The 23,913-nt window shown below is 40.7% G+C and overlaps 1 protein-coding gene across 1 annotated transcript; it reads left to right on the forward strand.

Moving 5' to 3' along the window:
* The first annotated feature begins 1,960 nt into the window (after positions 1 to 1,960).
* On the forward strand, positions 1,961 to 21,942 carry txnrd2.2 (thioredoxin reductase 2, tandem duplicate 2). Its single transcript, XM_031744537.2, has 17 exons — positions 1,961 to 2,087; positions 3,617 to 3,682; positions 3,765 to 3,821; positions 3,925 to 4,069; positions 4,402 to 4,476; positions 5,195 to 5,273; positions 6,088 to 6,150; positions 6,301 to 6,371; positions 9,650 to 9,669; positions 9,826 to 9,917; positions 10,013 to 10,187; positions 14,531 to 14,667; positions 17,713 to 17,808; positions 18,364 to 18,456; positions 19,596 to 19,667; positions 20,006 to 20,103; positions 20,314 to 21,942. Exons 1-17 carry the CDS (start codon positions 2,012 to 2,014, stop codon positions 20,435 to 20,437), a joined length of 1,539 nt encoding a protein of 512 aa, XP_031600397.1. The 5' UTR covers positions 1,961 to 2,011; the 3' UTR covers positions 20,438 to 21,942.
* The last annotated feature ends 1,971 nt before the right edge of the window (positions 21,943 to 23,913 follow it).

Genomic DNA, 23,913 nt, shown 5'->3' on the forward strand with positions numbered 1-23,913 from the left:
TCCGGTACACATACACATATTAACCTTTGGCAAAGGAATTTGAGCATATGTACCCTTCACACAGGATGTTTTGCAGCTCATTGGGCACATGTGGAACAAATAACATTAACTGATTCAGTCCTCTCAATAGGCTGTGTCACTACACAGGATGCACCACAACCAGGATCCTAGATCTAGTAGCCATCATTAGTGTCATTAATTATGCATGCTTTCATGCGGTGTTAAGACACGCTTATGCTGTGAACAGTAATTCACACGACAAGTTACAACAATTGGTAATGGTTTATAAATTAGTGCTCAGAAAAAACACACTGTACTTTTAACCCTGTACTTTTGTTTTTAGAGCAGGATGTAGCACCTTCACTGCAGCATGTAAGACAGAAAATTACATAATCTGTTCTGTAGACTAACAGGAGTGTTGCATTGCATTGTTCACATGGTGGACTCTAATATTCTTTTACAGAGGGCTAAGAGTCATTGATGGTGACTGGTGGAACTCATGCAATAGTTGCTGACGTCATTCAGTCTGGTTTATCAGCGTTCCACAGAGGTCAGTCCAAGGCCCCATCCTGTTCACTTTGTAAATAAAAGGTGTAGATAACTGGGGCATTATTATCATAAGCACTGATAATTAGTCAGTTAATTCAGATACAACTAACTGCATGTTCTTCTCCAGATCACACATGAAAAATCTATCAAGTGTGATGTATGTAATACTAATATTATTTATGTGACCAGAGACAGCCAAAAGTTTTATGAGGTCTTAAGTAGACCCCTGGCAAAACCCATCAGAAAGTACGCACCCCAGCATCACCAATATTAACTAAATTTCGTTCATACATGATAATTTGTGCATTATGCATTTAATACAACCATTATTTAGTGGTTTATGGATTAGTAGTGTGCTGGAAAGAAATAACCCATCAGACAATGAATTTTTAAAACCAGTTGACTGTTTTAATTGTTTTTCAAATGTGCAAATGATCAAAACAGAAGCAAAGAATTGACAACAGGCCTAAATATTATTTTTTGCATCACAAAGAAAATGTTTTTTAAAAGACGATATTAAATAAATGAAACAGTCTGACTAAGGAACTGACAGCAGATTAACAACAATAATACCTGTGGTTTTTAAACATTACCTAAGCTTATCACACAGTGACTGAACTGAAGGTTTGTTTGACACTTCTGGTTAACTAATGCTATTGATGGTAAATGTTAATGATAAATAAATAGTATTTAATTCTTCAGAGAGACAAATCTTTTTTTTTTCTTTTTTTTTTGAGTGTGCATAAACGTGAGCCCAGCTCTGACAGTGAAAATCATCAAACTAGTCTCATTAAGTTGTCTGTTAACATGTTTATCGAAAATATTGTGCTTTCTTCGGTATGATTACCTTTTACATAAACCCACTACAATATGGCATGTCATGTGCTCTTGGGGGCCCCCTGCTGGCGTAGTGTGGCCAACCCTAATTGTGTCACTCATTGAGATAATTAACTGAGTAATAATAGAGACATTAAACTGCTAATGCACTGATTGTGAAGTGAATGAGGCACAAATTAAGAATGTTAAACATTTTTATTTTATACTGTACGATGGAGATTTGATAAAGAAGGTGAAAGTTGAGTTAGTTTTCTTTTATTTGAAGCAAACAGTGCCTCTCTTTCAGTTAAATATTGTACAGGTTACCAGTTATTTTTCACGAAATACTAAATAATCCTAACGCATACAGTCTGTATGTTCAAAGAAATTTCCCCCGTATTTTGACTTATACGGATGAAATGTAAAATAATAACCATTTTCATGTATGAACATTTATTCATAAGATATAAATTGCTAGTTCCTATTATTAAGATTATTTCAGAATTACACCATTAAATTCATTAATATTTATTACGTTACTCTTAAAAAATTAAATGAAACGCAGGCGTAATAATGGTGCAGTTTTTCTTTGCAGGCATGTCTCTAGCCACCATCGTCCCGTTCTGGGTCCTTTCATAATAACAACATGGCTGCGTTGTACGGAGGCAGACACCGGTGGAAAAGGATTAATTGTTTGCACATATTTTCAAGAAAACTGACAGGTGAGGTAAAATTATTATGTTGGGACTACATGAACAGAGATTTAAATTTGATGGTATCAACAACTGAAAGCGCTTTCCTGTCAACAGACAGAACGAAAAATGTCGCCAGCAACACTGGAAGACCTGTTATTTAATGTTATCGGCGTTATTTCTGTAGCTTATTTAACTCATGGTCACTTTATGTCAGCTTTAGTTTTTGTAACACTGGAAAACGCTCTTTTTCATGGTAGATACTGCACTGATGAGTAAGTGGCTAATTCCTGAGAACTCGTTGAATTTGATATTACCAAACAGGAGCTTCATCACCTAGTTGTTCAAACACTTGTTAGTTAACAGTTAGTGTCTCAATACATGATAGCATGGGAATATTTATACTGTCAGTAAGAATAATGACAGAATGTTTACTTTAAGATTAAATTCAGACACGACGTTTCAGCATAATGATAATTAATGTTAATAGTTAAAGTTGTCTTGTAAAATAATTCAAGTGGAAAGGAAGGTAGACTGCTGTACCTCCCTGCAAATCCAGTGTCACGGTGTACAGAAGTACAGCTAAAAGTGTTTTATTGTCAATACAACAGTAACAGATCCACAACCCTACTGATAACATAATTGTTAGAGGAATCACCAGACACCCCACAAAACAGTGCTATCATAACACTTCACTCACTCAAAATGTGATTGGCAACCAGCAACACTAATACGAAAACCTGCCATAAATGTTGCAATAAGTCAGTCTGCAGTCTGCGACTGAATGGGGTCAAGTTTCCATACAGCAATCTTCTGTGATAAATCATCGAAAATCACATTTCGGTTGCTGTTTGCACAGACAGAAATTCACACGTACTCAGTCTTCCTTTTCTATGGAAGCATGACCAGAATACCATTAGCTGGCAGTCAGGGTTGAGTCAAAACCCCTCAAGTTAGTGCTCATTGACCAAGACTCATTCTGTCTGCATTTATAAATTAGACAGCAATTATTTGCAAATCTTTGACTCTCTCTCGAGTCAGTCCAAGTCAGACTGCAGCTGTTTGCAGAAAGGTTGACTCCTATCAGGTGACCTGTGCAATCACCTTGGAATCACAAATGGTCTTGAGCGTGCAACACCCTCAAGCTGTGGCCAACAATTCACCTCAAGTTCCAGTCATTGACAATAAGTGAAAAAATTCAATACAATCAAGAGTCAGCCACCATTTTTATTATTTATTATTTTTTTGTAGATGCAAGCAGGTTGCTGTTCTTTTTGCACTTATGTGACTGAGTCATTAGGTTGTTTAGATGTTTTTTTTATTTAAGCCGATTGAATGTAAGTTTGCTTGGCTATTATTATCTCGGTGTGTGAGATGAACCCTGCAATTTGCAGTATTTTAGTTTCTTAAAATAAAATTGATATTTCTTAAAATATCAATATTTGTTGTTGCTATATCCCCATGTAAAATATCACAATACTATGCTTTATCAATCCCCCTATCCATCCCACCCTTCATAATTATACTGTGTCTACTATTGATTTAATATTCTCATGCAGGGAAGTACGACTATGACTTGTTGGTTATTGGTGGGGGCTCTGGAGGTCTTGCCTGTTCCAAAGAAGGTGAGGTGTTATCCTTGTTATTCCTTCATTTTTCCAGAGGCATTTTTGAAGAACCTGCTAACAATATGATAACATTTTGCAGCGGCACAACTGGGACAGAAAGTGGCTGTGTTAGATTATGTGGAACCATCTGCCAAAGGTGAAATCCATTTTGCCAAGCATAGTTTTTCAGTTATTTCCACCAGCTGAAGCACTGAGATTCATGTGTGAGATTTCTGAGTGTATTGTGCTTTGTGTAACAGGTACCAAGTGGGGTCTTGGTGGTACGTGCGTTAATGTGGGATGCATTCCTAAGAAGCTCATGCATCAGGCTGCTTTACTTGGGACTGCTGTCAAAGATGCTAAGAAGTATGGCTGGCAGATCCCAGACACAATCTCCCACGACTGGTAGGTCGAACCCAAGCTTAGTTGCTCTTATGTCTTAACTGGAGACAGGAGCACAGAATGAATAGCTCAGTGGCACCATCTAGTGATGTAAGTACAGTAAGACAGGTTTTGGTGTGTCCTGTTTTCCTCTGCAAGTTTGTATTAATTTTTAATCAATAAGTTCAAATTTCCTTAAAAAAAAAATGCACTAAAACTTTAATTGGTCTGTCTTTAAAAAAGAACTTCTAAAAAGTTTAAAAACCCAGCAGTCTGGTCTTTCTTTTCCCTCTTTGCATTGTTTATTGCTGCAGTGCTGTGGTTGGTTTATAGTATTACCTCTGTGTGTTTTCCAGGCCCACCATGGCTGAGGCCGTTCAAAACCACGTCAAGTCGCTAAATTGGGGCCACAGAGTTCAACTGCAGGACAAGTGAGTGACAGCAGATCAGCTGTTATCATTATTTAACTTACAGATTTAAATTATGTTTCAGTTAGTTAACTCTTTTAGTAAAGGACATAGTGAGTCACTCCTCACAGTCTATTTGCTTTTTTGCAGCAATAAATGTTCATATTTGAAATAATTGTGGAACTCTTAATATAACTGCATATGTTTTGATTGTCTACAATAATTAGTGCGTAAAATAGATATGAAATGTTTTCCACGTGACACTCTTTATCCCTCCCTGTTAATTTTCCATTCTATACTTTCCATAAGATACTTATAAATATTTACAGACCGGCCTAGTTCCATTTTCTTCTTCTTCTTCATGGCGTCATATTGCTGAAGGCTGTACATTTCTGTTACACACACCACACAGCTGAAGGATTGATCGTCAGTGACCACATGTTGATAGAGTGACTGGCTGTAGGGCAAACAGGTGTTAACCTGTGTGTGAATGTGCCCAAGCTTCAACCACAAAGCTTTCAATCCAGTGAGATCATTTGTTTGGGCTCGAGTGTTAATGTTACTTATAGGAATTCTTTTTTTTTTTTTTTAATAACAATTAGCCAAAAGATGATGTTTTTTAACTACAGACAAAGCAGATACAACATGCAAGTGTTTGAGCAGGTCCAATTATGGTGCTTCATGTTCTGCTTCAAGAAACATTATTTAATACTTTGTAAAAAATATATATATTGTTTTGCAGGAAGGTGAAATATATGAACCTTAAAGGAAGTCTGGTGGATGAGCACACTGTGAGAGGACTGAGTAAAGCAGGGAAGGAGGTGGGCTGCAATATTAACTGAAACTGGATGTTGATTACTGAAAATATAACGTGTGGCATATATCCCATTTTAACAGGTTAATGTCAACAGTATTTCTTTAAGTTGTTTAATTTTTCTTGTTTTCGCTGGTATATTATAAAATGTACATTTAAGTAAAAGAATGTTAGTTTCAATGTCTTGTTAAAGAGGATCTGTTATGATAATTTCCACATAAGCCTTGTTTAGGTTATACTAACCTTTGGTGTTGTCCCTCATCAATCAATAAAACAAGCCTTTGTGCTGCCATTCTTTCTTTTAATCCAGCTTTCTTCTACTTGGAAACAAAAGATTTTACAAGCGTGTGGACGGGGCTTCTGTCCTCCCATTAAGAGCTTTAAGCCTGACTTGATCATATTAAGGAAATGCTCTATCTTTAACATCATACGCAGTCAACAACAGAGAAAATATGTCAGAAATGGAGTGTGTACAGTGGTCTGAAACCTGAGTTTTACTCAAACACATTTGAAATTTTAGTCATTTTTCAAATGAGCATCTAATCGTGTGTATATATCCATTAGTCCATCCGTTCTCTATTGCTTATCCAAATCAGGGTCCTCGGGGGGGCAGGAGCCTATCGCAGCTACTATAGGGCGAGAGGTGGGGTACACCCTGTATATATGATGGAAAATATGGAAGACTCACAAAGAGCGCCGCTTCCATCAACACCATAATGCTGAATACTGCAGGGACCACTTGCTTTCATTTGACATTTCCTCATGTTTTGAAGGAAATGAACAAAAGCTGTTATTTATCACTTCCCTCTCCTCTTCTATAGACCGTCCTGACTGCCAAGAACATTGTGATCGCCACAGGTGGACGGCCCAAATACCCCACTAATGTAAATATGCCATAGAACTACAATGCTACACTCGAGGCTTAACAGACAGCAAAAAGGAAACTGTTCCCCCTTTGTTGTGTTTAACATTATTTGCAGACCTGTTGACTGATAGATTGATATTTTTGTTCATAGCTTTAACTCTGGTTGCAGATTCCTGGAGCAGCGGAGCATGGCATCACCAGTGACGACATATTCTGGTTGAAGAAGTCTCCTGGAAAAACGTGAGCGCACACGAACACACATCTCATATGTGGCCTCCATGTTGCTGCCGCTTCCAACTAACTATAGGATTGTCGTCATCATTCTCTATACATAACGCTGCAGTGAAAATAGAATCTCCAACCTTTGCAGCTTTATCGCCGCTCTGCCCACCGAGCTACCTTGCTCGCTGACATGGCACATCTCGCCTGTCACGCACTGTAATCATTCATCAGGGACATGCAGTTTGTTTTTCTCCCTTCCTGTCAGCCTGTCCTCGCTTCATGATTCAGATTAGCAGTGTGCATCCTGACCTTTAGAGAACAAGCCCTTTAATCCAGCCATTTAGTGCCTGTCACCACCTGGTTAATTGGTCTTTCCCTGACGTTTCCTCTTGGCACATCACGCAGATGGTGACTAGTGGTTGTGGTGTACCTGGCTGCGGAGGTTGTTTGCTTCGTGATGATAGATAAGCAGAAATAATTGTTCCGATATTAAAGCTCCACATAAACATAAGCATGTAGTTATTAACTGTTCATATTTACATATGTTTTTTTTTTAAAATGTAGAATTTAATTGTTTTGGTTTTGCAAATGTAGCAACCTGTTGCGTTGTCTTGTTAAACACCATCAAATATTTGTGTGTGAAACTGAATTATCCACTCAGAGAGACCACTTGAGCTCAGGAAGTCCTTTGATGTAAGAGAGCGTTGGTTAATGGAGTCCTCCGACTTCCCCGCAGGCAGACAGCTGTGCATTAGCATTAGCATTAGCTTCCTCGCAACAGGAACTTAAATCACAGACTGTAGCGTGAGCTGAAGGTGTTGTCTTGTCGAGGCATCAGCTGTGTAGGTGACGTCCGGGAGGTTGTTGCTGGAGGCAGAGCTCGTGTAGAAGGGGGTTACAAAGCGGGTGATGGGTGTCTAATGGACCTTGAAGCAAACACACACACAAATGACAGATCTGGCTTCGGGGCCAGAGTCCAGCCCTACCTGGCTGCCATCAGCATGCTATCCGAGGAAAACAGTGAGCATGATACTGGTGTGGCACAGTATTTGGGTTTTTGTAGTGGCTCTAACCTTGTTCTGTGTTGTGTAGTGGACCACATGTGGCATGAAGAGGACTTCCATGTCTTTTAGAGAAATGACACACTTGCAGAGCACAAAATGTCAGAATGAAACATGAACATTGTCATGAATAGACCCACATACGATACCTGCTTCTCTACAGAGACAAAACTGTCACTTGATCACTCACGTTAGCAGTTCTCAAACTGAGAGGAAGTCTGTGGTAAAAACCTAATTTATCTTGAGATAGAAACCCCACCGTTTTGGTTTTGGAGAATTTTCAAATCCCCACTCGATACCTCATCACTTGTATAAGTCAAGGTCAGTGGTCCTCTTTTGGGCCAGCTTATTGTCAACAGTATATCCTTGTGCTGTAACCTAAATACCAGCCCTCCCTCGCATAGCTCTGCAATAAAGTGCAATAATTGGGCTCAAAGAATGTGTTTTAACATTACTTTCCAAAAGTCAAAGTCAAAAAACATGTATAAAAACACATTTCTTTTTCACAATTCTTTATGTAAACCGTCAATTAATATTATCTACATCCATTCATAGTTAGAATGATAACTTCCTTTATAACTTCCCCACACTGATGCATAGCTTTAGTATTTTTGCTGTTGTACAAACACATAGTTTTATGAAACTGGCCCAAAAAGTGTTAACTTGCATCCACAGTAAATACACAGTACTACATTTGCATTATTCTCATAAATACCTTTTATTTTAAATGACATCTATTCTGATAAAAAGTAGGAATTGCAGAAAAAACAGTTGAAGCTAAAATGCACAGTTATTCTGTTGTTGTGTAGAGGACTTTAATACTGACTTTAATACTGAAATGCTAGTTAAAGGCAGTCATACTGTTACATTGTAATCCAGCTGTAACCTTTGTAAGACTCACCAACAACAGTAATTTAACATGTGAGAGGAGAGGACAATGTGGCTAACCTGAAATACTTTCAGGACAAGTAAGCAGCTTGTAATAAAAAATATCAAACTCCTACAGTCCTTTGTAGTAATATCTGTCGACATTCTCAACAGGAACGCAGAAATATCCAAAAGTGTATCTTATCCCTGGCTTTTGAAGAGCTGCCCAAGGTTAACTGGCAGCCACCGACCGCTGAAAGCACAGCTACTTCCTCAGGAAAAAGGCCTTGGCTAGAGTCCCCATCAACACGCTACCACTGCGATCAGGAGCCAAGCCTCAAGAAATGTACATGTTTCTTGGGTGGCTCCCTTTCCAACTTGTTACTTTAAATAAGATTAAATGCCTTGAATTTTTCCTTTTATTACTGGATTTTTTTTGTTTCTTGTTTTTAGTCATGGTGATACTCTGGCCTGTGAACCTAATGCACGTTTACTAAGCTGATGTGAATTTCACAACCTCTGGTTTCCCTCAAACGTTGCCATTATTGAAGAGGGTCAGTAGGGTTGTAAAGGTTCAAATCATCATCATCCTTTTAAAGAATTTTTGTATTTTTAAATGAATGTGTTGCAGCTGCACAGACCAGTCTAACGTACTGTCAAACACAATGGAGCAGAAGAAGAGTTGTGATGGGGCGTTGGGGGCTGGAACCAGGTTCTCAGTGATGAAAGTGTGGAATCAAGCTAAACCTCTTTGCCTAATCTTCTTTAAGCTACTACACAATACGTGCTAAGTGCAGCTGTGCATTGCATAGACGTGGGGAACATGGGCACTGATGCTTTCAGTGGTTAGTGATAGCACGGACAAGGGTAGGATGTGCCGCAGGCAACCAGAGCTGTCATGTGGAGCAGACGTAAGGGAGGAAGGTCTGTTTTGTGATGCTGAAAGGGGCCTCATCCATGTGGGTGATAGCCTTCACTCAGCAGGAAGATGTGTGGACTTGAGCCCCGAACATGGCACACCCCATCTGCGGGGATTAGCCTAAACGCCGGCAATTAGATCTCCTCAACGCTACAGATCTCAGCGTGATTACAAGCGTGATTCATCTGGACCACACGTGAGCACAGCGCACACATAGTTTTTACTGTCGCTGTTCTCTGCATTTTCTTCACACGTCCTCACTCGCGAGGTTATGAAGTTTTAAAATTCCCCACCTGTCTGATTCAGGGATTTAAAGTAAAAACATTTTGAGCTTTTAGCTTTGGATTGGTTTTGTTTTATTTGGCCAAAGTGAGCGGCGCAAATGATGAAATGTATCTTTATTGCATTGTTAGTTTTGCTAAGAGCTTCTCTGTGTTTGTGTTTTGCAGACTTGTGGTCGGAGCCAGCTGTATCCTTTTGTCTGCCCCAGAGCTGGTAAATGAACCCATTGTGTAAGGTGTGCTGATGATCAGCTGACAAATGGTGAAGTTGTTGCCTTTATGAAAAGTAAGATTGGCATCTAATAAAATTAATATGCTGTAGTCCTCAACCTGATGTTGCTCAGATGTAGCTCTGGAGTGTGCAGGCTTTCTCAAAGGCATTGGCTTGGACACCACAGTGATGGTTCGCAGCATCGCCCTCCGGGGTTTCGATCAGGTACTGCTCTCTGAACCAGGTTCTGTGTATTCTGGGCATCGTGATAGAAAATCTTTGCCATGTTTGAATTTGGATGTTCTCTTTTGGTTGTACAGCAAATGGCAAGCCTAGTGACAGACTACATGGAAGCCCATGGGACCAGGTTCGCATGGAAATCTGTCCCAAACAGAGTAGACAAACTTTCCTCAGGAGCCCTGCAGGTCACCTGGACTGACACCCAGACAGGGAGCGAGCACAAGGACACATTTGACTCCGTGTTATGGGCAGTTGGTGAGTTTGTGTGTGTTCGAGGGACATCTTGAAGATCAAATGGAGATCTGGAGAGTTAGAAACTCATTATGTGCTTACTGACTTGACTTGATTCTGACACAAGTTGGATAAAGATTCAAGACTTGACCTCTACCTGACTGTTGTGAGCCTTCCTTTAAGGTTCAAGAAGGCCTCTGACATAGGCCTTCTTGTCCAACATCAGTGTCTGACCTCACAAATGTGCATCTGGAAGAATGGTCACAAATTCCCATAAACACACTTCTAAACCTTTTGGAAAGCCTTCCCAGAAGAATTTAAGTTGTTATAGCTGCAATGGCATCATATTAAACCCTATCTATTAAAAATGAGATCAGGTCAGTCAGGTTCATATGCATGTGGCCGCAGATGAGTGAATACTTTTAGCAGTATAGTGTAACTCCTTATTCTCTATTTTGTAGAGCTTTTACTGAGACTACATTCAATAGTCTCTCGGGTGTAACCACATATCCCTGTAATGAAACTCTGGTGTTACTGTTTTCTCACTGCCACCGATTTCGCTGTCATCCAAAATAGAGTGCAGTGTCAGCAGATAGCACATGAATCAAGGCTGAAAACAAAGTAATAAAGACTGAGTGATGGGAATGGCCAGGGGAAGTGTTAATCACCCACTCCTGGCTCTCTGGTTGCAGAAGGGCAGGATGCACCCAGGCACAGGGTCACTACGTTCCCCTCTTTGTTCTCTATCTCTGCTCCTTCCTGCCCGTGCCAACCTTGCGGAAACCAACCTTGCATCTGTCACTGCCATCCCTACTCGTAACCCTCCGCCTGCCATTACCAGCAGCCCTCCTCCTCTTCCTCCTCCTCATCTATTCATACTGTATTCTATCATTTCACTTCTGTTATACCAGCAGCATGAGTAACAATGGAAGGAACAACCGTCTGTCAGGGCCACAACTGTGGGTTTGTTTGTGTCGCATGCTTTAAAAGGCAACACTCTGCTTCCAAAAAACTGACCTGAAAAGTTTTGAGTGTTTGCGTGAGAGAGAAGGGGGATCCCTCGGCTCAGTGCGTGTGACAGCAACGAGGATGTGCGTGACCCTGCAGCTGAGATGACGTTCTTTCTTCCCTCCCGCGACTGAATTCCCACGTCGTCCTCTCAGCGTTAGACTTATGGTGTGAATGTTTCCACTGAGCGCGCGCATCAGCAGACACTTGTGAACATGTGTGAGACATTGCTTCGCTCATGTTTCCTTCTTTGTTTAGAGTTCAAAGCCTTTACATTTTAGAACTCAACAAAGTGTAAAAATTAATTTAGTCCCAATTCCCCGTACACTAAACACCTCCGTATTTTCAGCTTGTTTTTATCCTCTTCACATTTTTCACTATTTGCAGCAACACCGTAGTTTTAACGGGTTTCCAGAAATTGTCAAAGTTTCCTCTCTTTTGGTGCCACTAGCTGAAACCCCTCTGAGGTCTGTATCTATATCAATGACAGCTTTTGTTCCCATACAGTAAAGTGAGAACCAGTAACAATGTAGCTTCTGCTCTTTGATGTGTGGATGCAGGAGTTATGAGTACAAGGCCACTTCCCTTTACTGCTGCCTTACACTAGAGGCCAGGCAGAGTCCCAGGCCTCTGTGGAGTTATTAAAGGCCAGAGGCGACCAGGGGACCGTATCACCACAGTCTACCACATCCTTCTCTATGGCCATGCCTCCCTCCACCTTTCCCCCGCTCCTTCCTGACCTCATGGCCGCCGCTCCTCTGTCCAGGTGTGCCCACAGAAACACACCAGGAAACAGAACATTTGCACATTTCCTGTCATGCATACAGACAGTGGGCACATTAGTCTTCTTCCTCACTGTCCTCTGCACTGCTCAAGGATGTCATTTGGAAACATTTCCTTTTTTTTTTCTTTTCTGTTTTATGAGATTTTGTTTCAGTTTAGTTTCTTTGTAAGTCTTCAGTTTAACACTGCTGATCTGCTCCACTGCGCCTGTATGAGTGTAATTTGATCCGATTTGACTAAAAGTGCTGGCAACATAATCAGCTAAGCCCACAGTTGTCATCACATTTCAATTAAAATGTTGCTGAAGACTGATTGTTGCAAAAGGTTACATGTGCTCACATTTGACCAACAGCTCTCGACCCACTGACCGTGTTCTGTGGTTGGCAGAAAGCATTGTGTTCTTACAGGCTTCTGTCACGCAAACTAAAATACTCAATGAGAAAATTGGTCTTTAGTAGAAGGATGTTCAGTATGGTGTGAGAGCAGAAGCTATACATACAGTATGGGCAGTCACATAGTGTTAGGTTTAAGTTTTACACCTATAATTTCTAGTTTGTTTATAGAATAAATACATTGAGGTGCTCTGTTTTTTCTAGTTACTCTGTATAACCTGATGCCTCAAGATAATCTCATCTATTTCATCTTTGTTTATATGGTTTATGTTATTGATCAGAAAAGCATCCAAACTTATTTTAACTTGTGCAGTTACAGGCATAAAGGCCAGATATATAAAGAGTCTGTACTTACCGCTCAGAGTTTATTGATAATTGGTTTTGATAGGCCAATTTGGACAGTTTTTCATTTTAGATTGATTGAGAAGAGATTGACAAGTGCTTTTATTTGTCGGTTGCAGTTGCCCACAACTGAGATGACAGACCTTGCCGACCGTACATACAATACACAAACGTCACACACAGATATCATGACACCATAACACGATGGAAAAACACAGACAAGCAACATGGGAAAATATTCCAGTGTGAAAATATTTTAGATTATAAAGTATACAGTAACTCAGTGACAGATATGTATTTATGTCGGAGAGATTAATCTTTTGAAACGAGATATAGATCATTATCAGAAGTCTCCTTGTAAACTTACGGCAGAACTAGACTAAACAAGTGAGAAACAGTCAAATTTAACCTTCCTAAATATTGTCTAACACTCTACAGTATATACTGTTTTATTACCACATTCACAGGCTGGTTAAGTTTTACCTGTTGTCTTCTGAAGATTCTCGAGAGGTCTAATCTTCCAGCTGTCTCAGCCATCTCTCTTCATGGCCTTCAGCCACAGATTTGTCAAAAAGTCTTTAAGTATTTATAAATCTATTCATTCCTAAATGCAAATATTAAATAGAGTTGCTGTAGTAAATGCAGTTAAATTACTCATGTCACATGTGATGACACTGTTGAAATCACACATTAATAAATTAAGTCGTTAATAAAATACATTTGTACATTACAACTAGTTTGTAGTGTTTTACTTTATACTTGTAAATACTAATTGGGACCTGATGTATTCCTAATTTTAAATTAATAATACAGAAATTAAGAAATAGAAAATTGAATTGAAAAAAGCTCATTTGAACAGGAAAAAGATACAATGTCTAAGTTTTGCTACAATTCACTACAAGTTATTCCAACTCGAGAATGACGAGTATTGCAGTGTTTGGGTCTCACAGGACAGGAAAATATTTAGAATTCTGTCTCTCGGGAATAAGTAATGACTGGCTAACTTCCCTGACTCCTCCTTCTCTGTGCTCTCAATCCCATTAAGCCACACATGCTGTAGAGCCCTAGACAGGTCCCTATAGCCCACCCCCCCAGTCTGAGAGGAAGGGGAAGGACGTTGTTCTTCGGCTCCAGCCAGGAAAAAGGGTCTCGGGCGTTTGTTATTTTTGCTGTCCGATAGCATCTACATGGGCACCTAAGGACTGGGTGTTTATTATGCTACCCATGCAGGTTGCAAAAAGCTATGCTGAGAATGGGGGAGCATGTGGTCCATGCTCCATCACCATGGAGACTTGGTGTTGACAGCATCAGTCAGCCGTCCCCCAGGAAGTGTCAGAAATTGCACCTTGGGATGTCCCAAGGGATGAGGGGGATGCCCATGCACAGCTGCTCATCAGCTGACCAGACGTTGAGTTTTTGCCTTCCAATCACCAGTAATGGTACTGTTTAAAGACGTGTGATATATCCAATAAAAGTCCATCTTAAACGTAGAGATATTAAATATACAGTGATGTAAAATGGAAAAATTATCATATTTGAGATGCTAATACAATTATTTAATGTGTTTCTCCTAAATTTTATTAAAGATGTTCAAGGTCCTTAAAAATGTCTTTGTTTTTTGGTGTTCTACTGCTTCTGTGCTGCCAAATTGAACTATTAAGTAAGCACACAGTTTATTAGTATCTAGTCTTTTCACTGCTCACAGAAGTCCAGTGTAACGGCTGAAATTTCGGGTATAAAAATGGGAATCTGTTTGCAAGGTTTTTTTTGTATATACATATGCAGTAGTAATTTAATAATGCCCCTCTGTTCTTTTTTTCTAATATTTCTTAATAACTTCAGGTAGAGCTCCTGAAACCAAAGCCCTGGGCCTAGACAAGCTTGGTGTTCAGCTCAACAAAGAGACGGGGAAAATAGTCGTAGGTCCTGATGAGTCAACCTCTGTGCCAAACATCTACGCTTTCGGTGACATCGGTGAGGTAAGCTTTGTCAACAGCAGACACTGCTTTGTTTGAAAGTGGAGAAACAGCACTATGCTACAGTGGCTGAAAGTCCACACCAATCCCAATAGACTGTATAACACTTTGCATAGTTTAAACAGCTGGCCCAGAGATGCCTCAGTTCTGTGATGTTCACAAAATATTAACATGAAATAATGTAATTCTGTGATAATCACATCATTGTATGTCGGCAGAGTATGAGCTGGTTGTTGTGACTGAAATGGTTCAGCTATTGTTTCTTATACTGGTGTTTACTGGAGAGAAGATAAGCTAAAGTTGGAACTGTCTATGCTAAGTGGTTGGTCAAGAGTCTCTCTGAACTTGCAGCTTTTCAAGCAAAATCTTTTCTCACAGATTTATAACATTTAAAAATGACACCAAAATGGACTTACTTTTCTCTTGGTAGGTTATTACTTTTAAAAAAGAAACTACTGACCAAAAGCACTATGAAATACATAAGACTATATTTAAGTAATATATAAATAAAATATAAAGTAAGAAGCAGCTTAATATAGAAAATAAATAATTTCTAGTTTCTTCAAAATTACAATTTGACTATAGAAACTTTTGGGTTTTTGTATTTTTTATATATCCTGAGTCAGAAATTAAATTGAACATGTACTAACTTCCAATTAATAATTGCTAATATAAAAATAAAGATTTAATGTAAAAAAGTTTTTACAGTCATTCCCTTATTATAAATACTACTTTGTAAATTTGTCCAGACATTACACTGTGGATGTTAAAATTTCTGGAATGGTGAATGTTTAAAAAAAAAAAAAAAAAAAAAAGAAGAAGAAGAAGAAAAAAGTAAGTAAACACTTGATTACTGCTGACACAGAAACTATGAATGCTGATAACAAAATATTTGAACCTGCCGAGATTAAAGGAAGTAACTGCAAAAAGACTATTTTTGAAATAAACCTTCACAGCCACAACACACAAGATCAGATTAGTAAAACTTTAAGAACAGCAAGAAGCCTTTTTTTTGTAAGACTTCAACAAGCCAGCTTATGTTTAAAAAGCTCTGAAATGTAAGTCTTCACTAACAGCAAGAATACAGCATTTTTTTTCATTTTGCCAAAAATGTGCTTTTTTAAAAATATCGTACTACTTGAGCATAAAGAAGCATCCAGACCCCTCAGGCAATCTGAGGCAGGCTTACTCAGCATTCCTAAAAATATGTTTAAAATGAGTAACTTGAATCGCTTTGATGTTTGCCCTTTTCTACTGCATGATCATCGCAGAATGCATCATCGCAGAATGCATCATCGCAGAATGCATCATCGCAGAATGCATCGCTTTGCACCAAATAGCAATATTTCCTATGTGAAGTATAGTTTGAAAACTCTTTCTGCCATATATCGCTTTCGTGTGGACAAAGTGGATCTCTGTGCATTACGTACATGCCAAATATGTAACTGCAGGTCCAGAGTAACCTCCAGGAAAAGAAAGCTTTTCTCACATTGTATTATAACACAAACAGTTGAATGAATAATTTTTTACAAACTGCATATGTTTTCTATCTTGAAAGTCATTTAAAAAAAGACAAATAATTTGCATGATTAAAATTTCTACAGCTTCTTCTTTCATTTCATTTTTCTATATTACAGTATTGCATCTTTATTCATTCAGTTTCACCTACAAAACTGAGCTGAACTCTGATTAAGTGAAGGTGTACAGCGAGCTGGCCTTTAACATAACCAGCACTGGGTGTTCCAAACTGAATCAACCATGTTAAGACTAGTTAAACCTGCCGCATCAAATGTGTTGGTTTCCCCCACCCCCAACGCAACCAGCTGTATACTTCCTTCCTGCCTCCAAGCCTTGTTACGCACACCGGCAGAGCTTCTTTTTGATTGACAGCTGGCTGTGATCAGTTGTGCTGCACCCTAAACTGACAGTCAGCTTTACACAGCATTTGAAAAGCTCAAGGATTGATATCCCTCCCAATTAGTCCAGCACTTTGATTTTTTTTTTTCTTCCCCCCCTTCCATCTGAGTGCCAAGAAATGCATTATAATGACGCATGCCGTCTGGTGTTTAAACACTTACTGGAATACCAGAGAGCACGGCTACATACATTGTAGGAGATGCTTTTGGACAACAGGATGTGTGGTGGTAATTTAACAGGTCGAAGTCATGCCTTTAGAATTGCCCTGCAGCCCTACTGTTTCCTGCTCACTCCAGTTCTTCGTCTGTCTGTGTATGTATCCGGAGTTATGTGCTTGTCTCTTTTGGCATCCTTCCAAAACAATAAATGCAAAAGCACAAAAGCAGAGATTGTTTTTTGTAAGTGAGTGAGACAGTTTAAAGGTGTAGCACTTGTTACTTGTGTCACTCCCTAACTCAGGATTCTTCCTCTGTGGATTTGTGCTAATGTATTAATGTGCCTGGTGTAAAAAGGAGATTTCTAAGATGACTTAAATTTCCGAGACACACTGCTGAAAACAACAGCTGAGACTGACCACCTGTTGTGCTGCAGGAGAACCCGATAAAGGCAAGAATAAAAGTCTGAGCACAGAATGTGAGGAGGACATGTAGATGAGCCCTTGAATCCGTGCTGCATTATTGTTAACTGAATACAGAAAAATCATTGGTGTATGCATTATAAAGTTTGCATGTGAAGTTCTGCATGTCTGGCTTATAGAGTCAAGAGCCTGAAGTGGAATTGTCTGAACTCGCATGTCACTGGTATGCTGCCGTACGATGGGCAAGAAAACAGCACCTCAGTAGCTGAGTGTAGATTTGCGTGTAATTACGACTGTTTCTGCTCAGTCTAAAAAATGACAATCTACACTCAGCTAGATTGTCAGGGTGGAGCAGTAATCATGCCGGGGTGTTTTGGAGCTGCAGGAGCTGGACTCGTATACTGGACGTCACAAGTATCAAATTTTGCTTGTGGGCCTTTAAAGATTTGTTATTTTACTTTCTCAGATTGCGAGCTGGCCTGTTTAATTTGCCGTGTGTGTGAGAGAGTGTGAGAGACACAGATTCATTGAGTTCAAATTTTCTTCTGCTTTAGGGGCGTCCTGAGTTGACCCCGACAGCCATTAAAGCTGGAAAGCTTCTGGCTCACAGACTGGCCGGTCAAAGCACTGAACTCATGAACTACGACAACGTAAGACACACAGAAATGCAAAAAAATACAAACACACACACACAGAGCATCTTTCTTGCTTGTTGGGCCTTTTGCATCTATACATTATGCCTCATTTTTGTTTAATTATGATCATTTCTGCTGTTTCCGTGGTTGGAGTCTCTTATGTACTCCCCCATCCACCCCCATATGATTCATAACATAATGTGTCAGCATTTTCCAAAACATCATCATTCTTCTTCCTATGTATACTCTATCATCTATCAACAAGTCTTAATGACGGCTTTATTATGATTGTTTGGGTTTGCATCCTACAAGAGACTAACACAAGAGCAAGACTAATAAGCTGCCGTCTATTTGATGCGATGTTCACACCATATTAATCTGTTTGAAATGTGTCACTATTTGTATAATGTAGCATTCTTAGCCTTTTTTTTTCTCTCTTTTTTTTTTTTTGAAAATTTGAAATAAAAAGCAGAGTATTGAGATTATCCGACCCAAACGATGTCCACGATAGAACAGACATTTTAATTCTTGGACTTTTTAAATTCTTTGTGTGCTTATTTTGTGTGACAGGTGCCCACCACAGTGTTCACCCCTCTCGAGTACAGCTGTGTAGGTTTGTCTGAGGAAGAGGCTGAGAAAAGGCACGGAAAAGATGGAATAGAGGTAAGATTTCTAGCTATAAGCAGCTCATGGCAGCAGGTAAAATACTTTCTGAATGGATTTGGAGTATTTTCATATATCCACATTTCATTAATTTATTTTTCATAGGTGAATAAATATATGCAGGACTAAGCATATCTACAGTCCCTTGCTGGATGCTTATAGCTAAAATACACTAAGCACTAAGATTAAAGACATTAAATAGATTAGAGCTGAGCATTCTTCTAAAATAACCTCACTCAGGATGTGACTTAAGTGTGTTAACCTATAGATTACTTAAGATGTCACTGATGGTACCAAAATAAATTTAACCTTGACTTAAAAGGTAATTTAATATAAGTTTTATGTGTTTAATTTAAGTGGTCTGTAAGGTGGTCTCCCCACACCATTTGTTAATGTAACAACTGCTGTGGCAACAAACTGCATTTGTGTCTATACCTTCGCTCCATTGTTGTCTTATTTTCTGTGACAATACTCGATGAATAGCTGCGTCTCACACACGCTCAAACAGAATGACACTGGCAGAGCCCAGCGGCTCGTTACTGTCAACATTCTGCATTATAAAAAAGCACAATGGCCTCTAACACCTAAGCACACACAGGTACACAAAGCCGTATTTTATCTGTTTGTGTACGTGCAGCGTGTGCCAGATGATGGGCAAAAAGCCGCACAAGATCATTGACAAACGGTTTAGCCGCCGAGCTGGGTGCTGCTGGAGGTGAGTGACAGGTGAGCAGGAGGCCTGATTGAGGTGCGTATGGGGTGATGACAGGCAGGCTGAGATCTGAGGAGAAACTGCAGCACCAGGCCCCGACAGCTGCACGGTCCTCACGACTTGTGTCGGCACGTTCGACGGTAGAATGAAACGCGCTAATGCACATGTCTGTGAGGACTTTGAAATCCAATCAGCATCTTAAACCAGCACTGAGAGTGCTTTTCTTTTAGGCAGACTTTAATTGTAAGACAAAGTACAGTAGAGGCTACAGACCTATGACCTGATATATTTTTTGTTCTCAATTTTAAAAAACAAAGTCTGTATTAGCGTTCAGGTATTTGTTGCACTCATCATGACTCTTGCCTTTTAGACTGATTTCAAATAATTCTATATATTTCTATTTCTCCTTTTTATATGATATGTATAGATCTACCATGCTTTCTACAAGCCCCTAGAATTCACTGTTGCAGAGCGTGATGCCAGCCAGTGTTACATAAAGGTAAGGCTCAGCTGCAGACTTTTCTATTGGTACTTTAAACGCTGTATAATATCTTTTTGAGAATGCAAAGATTACAAATAGTGAAAAGTGGTGGTTCTATGACTGCATAAGTGTAGTGAACATCATACTGCTGCTCAAAAGTCATTTTGTAAAGCACTGACTCAAGAAATAGTCTGATTGAGGTAGAAATTTCACGATCCTAAGTAAGCTTTAGCCTCCACTTGTCTTGCTCCATCAAACTAAATCATAATAATGATCCTTAAAGATAATCATTGGTCTGACTAATGACCCACACACAGCACATAGCAGCTGACTAACTAATGGCTTCTTGGCTTCAGGTGGTATGTGAGCAGGGTGGCAATGGGAAGATCCTGGGTCTGCACTTCACTGGTCCAAATGCTGGAGAAGTTGCACAGGGCTTTGCTATGGGCTTCCAGTAAGTTAATACGTCCTCAATCCTCTGATCACTCTCAGGAGCCTTTACAATGGACCTACAAACACTATTTTTACCTTCCTGTGGTCCTCAGTGGATTTAACTGTTGATTTGAAAGTCTTTTTTTAATGAGACAAAATATGAGGATACGGTGATTCCATGCCGAATGTCAGTAAAAGCAACTTGAAGGGACTATTTGTTTTTGTGTTTTAGGTGTGGGGCGACATATTCTCACCTGATACAGACAGTTGGAATCCACCCCACTTGTGCAGAGGAGGTGGTCAAGGTCCACATCACTAAGCGCTCTGGCTTGGACGCCACAGTAACTGGCTGCTGAGGTTAAGCACCTCGGTCTCTGAACACACAGTGAGCACGCAGGATCCTCGGGGTGAAAGCAGAAAGTTAGTTAGCCTAGGTTTATCCTCCTCGTTCTCCTCCTAGCTCTCCATTTCTAGAGGGCCCGCTGTTTACTCCGCTGAAACCTGTGAATCAATGTCTCTTCATAGGCTGGTGATGCAGGTTATCTTCACTGACACACCAAGTGATAACCGCAACTGTTATCATACAATCTACACAAACGTTGTGTACATGCTGTAAAATCACCCAGCTATAGATGTGAGGTTCATGAGAGGCCCGCTACAGAGCGAGCGTCTTTTAAATAAACAGGCTCATCAATCAGGATTACGGCCTGCGGTGAGAGTTTTGTTGAAACCGCACGAGAAATGTAGACCGGGTCCGAGCGTTCTTCTGAATATATATATTCTGCAAATATTGTTGTTTCTCTGGCTGTACTTCCTGTCCATTAGTCTTGTAGGTGACACATACCATACACCCCACCCGCCCCCACCGTGACACTGATGGATGGCCCCAGGGCCTTCGCCACAGCGACACAGTTCCATTTCCCATGGACACACACAAATAGTCGACGGGGCGCCTGTCAGTCAGCCAGCAAACTCCTGGGCCAGGGCACCCCTGCTTGTTTAGGGCCCAGCAGAGTCCTTTCGTTTTCCCTTCTGTGCACTCCACCATCTACATGCATGGAAGCAGTGCAGTGGAACTACCAGTGCATGCTGTCAAAAGCTGTATGGATGCCACATCCCAGGCACGGAGAGCTCTAGCTATGAATTAGAGTGCTGTGAGTGAGAGCTTTATTACAGCTGCAATACTCAGCCTCACCCAGAGGCGGCACTGTTGTACTCCAATTCTCCCCCCCTTTTTTTTTCTTTTTTTTTTTTTTTTTTTTTTTTTTTTTTTTTTGAGAGGAGCCAAGAATGAAAGACAGGATAGTCAGTGGATAAAACATAAACCTGAATACATTCAGGCTGCACATTTAATCCCTTTAATCCCTATAAAAGATATGTGCTTTTGGATGAAGCTGGAAGGCAGACTGGCTTTATTGGAGCCAAGCTGATAAGGGTTATCTGTTGTGTATTTACATGGATGGCAGGTTAGTTCTCAAGAGTCATCACCTTTGAAGATAAGGTGAGTTGTTTATATCAATAAAGCAGTAATGGACCCCCACAGCCAAAGTTTTCAAGTTTTCAACCTGCTGCCTGCCGTAGACATCTTGGGTTTATTAAGTAGATGAGGAGGGAGGAGGACTGTCAATAAAGAGGCTTTGCTACAGAAATGGAGGTGCCTAAGAGGAGGCTGCTCAGGGTAGTTTATTTTTATTTGAAGTCTAATCTGCCCAGTCTGATTAATGATTCCGATGAGGGGAGTGACAGCGTGCCAGGAGATGGAGAGATGAAAAAGAAAGAAGGAGAGAGAGCTTCCAGGTTTATTTGGACCCGGACTGGAGGAGAGAGCGAGAGAGAAGTGAGCTTCTGCCCTGGTTAGGGAGGGATGAGGTGGGTGGGGGTGGTGGTGGGGATTCCTGTGTGCTCTGTTCAGGGCTGAGGTGCTGACTGAAGGACCCTGACCTCCGCTCAGCAGGAACAGCTTGACTCTATCACTTGGAGCACAGAGGGCTCATATGCTGCGGCACTGCATGGCAGGGGCCTTGGGAAGGGGGAGGGGGGGAGGGGGGAGGAGACAGAACCGTCCAAGCAGCCTACCAACACAACGCAACACCGAGCGGTGCCCGGGGTAATTGAGTCCATGTTCCTGTGCTTAACGAGCCACTTCAGAGACCCCAAGGGTGGGCCCAAGGCAGCGTGAGGGAAGTCGTTGAGGCCATCAGTGTAACTGTAATGTCTGTTTGCTTTTTACCCTCCACTTCCCTTCTGCTTTGTCTCATCTGCTCTGTTATTTTACACACAGTACGGCTGTTCACACGCACAAAAATGAAATGGTCAGTATTTTCTTTTACTAAATCTTTCTGTCCAACTTAAATAATTTCTTTTCGTTGCTGATCAGTCACTCTGGGCCAAAGTTTTGACCAGTTAGCCTCAGCTGTGCTCTGCGGGGGGTCAGGGTTCAACTTTCAGGTCAGCCAGCTAATGATGACCTGCACTAAAAGCCAAAACTGGAGAGTGCAGGTCTGATGTCACCTGGCTGCAAACGTTAGTAGCTGTAAATAGAGAAGTGTAATTTTCTGTTAAAGCTTTGTGATACATAATTTATATGTAAAGTAATAATACATTTGGATGCACTGTCCCTAATAAAATAATGATGCCCATTGATTTACTGCTATGTGCCTTAAATAAATGACTCATTGGTCACAGAAAGGGGGAAAGATCCACCTGAAAGCATTTTTAAAAGGATATTGGAGAATTTTGGTGAATGTTTAAGCTTAAAAAAGTCAATATTAGTGACGGTGTAAATCTGAATTTCTATGGGTCTATCTGAAAATAACCTCCGTGGCTCAGTGTTAATATCAAGCAGTGTCACGAGGGATGGTTCCACTTTGACCCTGAGTTGTCTCTGCTGACAGGCACCTCTGCTATACAGCCCTGTCACTCAACCCTCTGCACCAACAATGGCAGAAATTCCACTGTGTTTGTTTGGTTAAGGACCGAGCTCTCCGAAAACCCCTGAACCTCCCCAGGATCCACAGCAGCCTCATTCACCCTAGGAATGAAGTCGGTGTCAGTCCTAACCCAGACAGTGGGAGTAAAGTTCACCCGACGTCTCAAGAATAGTCAGCCCCATTTAACAATTGTCTCTCTTCTGCTGCTCCACAATAGAGCAAACAGGCTAAATCCACCTTGAAATGCACTTAGTAGAACATGTCAACATGCCAGGGTGCGCTCAGTCCTACGCTCCGTCTTAATCCAGCCCATTGAGCACTGACAGTTCTCTGTGAGTCAGACATTCACGAGGCCTTTGTCACTTCAGGTCTTGAGCTCTACAATCCAAAGCTGCTGGGAGAGCAGAACCCCTCGTACGCATGTTAAAACACACTTGCCGGGTATGCGGCCTCACAACGAGAGCAAAATCCTCAGGAGGAGGGGAATTGGATACATACCTTGTGTAAACATGAACAAAAAATGACGCTTGGAACAGAAAACGGCTCAAAACCTAAGCGAGGATTATCTCGGAGAAATGAATAGGGGCCAATTATGACTGCCTCTTGTACTGCCTGTATCTGGCTCAAGAGCTGTCAGCCTGAGTTGTTGCCTGCAGGGCCCGGATGGAGTGCAAGGAGTACGATGAGGGTGGGGGGGGGGGCTCCAAGCTCACCAAACTGGTCTCTTAGACTTCGACACTTTCTCCCTCTTCTGGCGTCCCGAGTTTGAGACGGTTTCCCATTGAAGTCAAGTATGAAATCTGGAGGTTGACCCTTGAAGAATGTTTAGATGAGGCTGTGTGCCTTCACCGACTTTACGCAACTCCACAAAGTCATTGTCACCAGAGCAAAGACATTTAGAC

This window comes from Oreochromis aureus, linkage group 12 (genome assembly GCF_013358895.1).
Source record: "Oreochromis aureus strain Israel breed Guangdong linkage group 12, ZZ_aureus, whole genome shotgun sequence".
In the NCBI taxonomy this organism is placed as follows: Eukaryota; Metazoa; Chordata; class Actinopteri; order Cichliformes; family Cichlidae; genus Oreochromis; species Oreochromis aureus.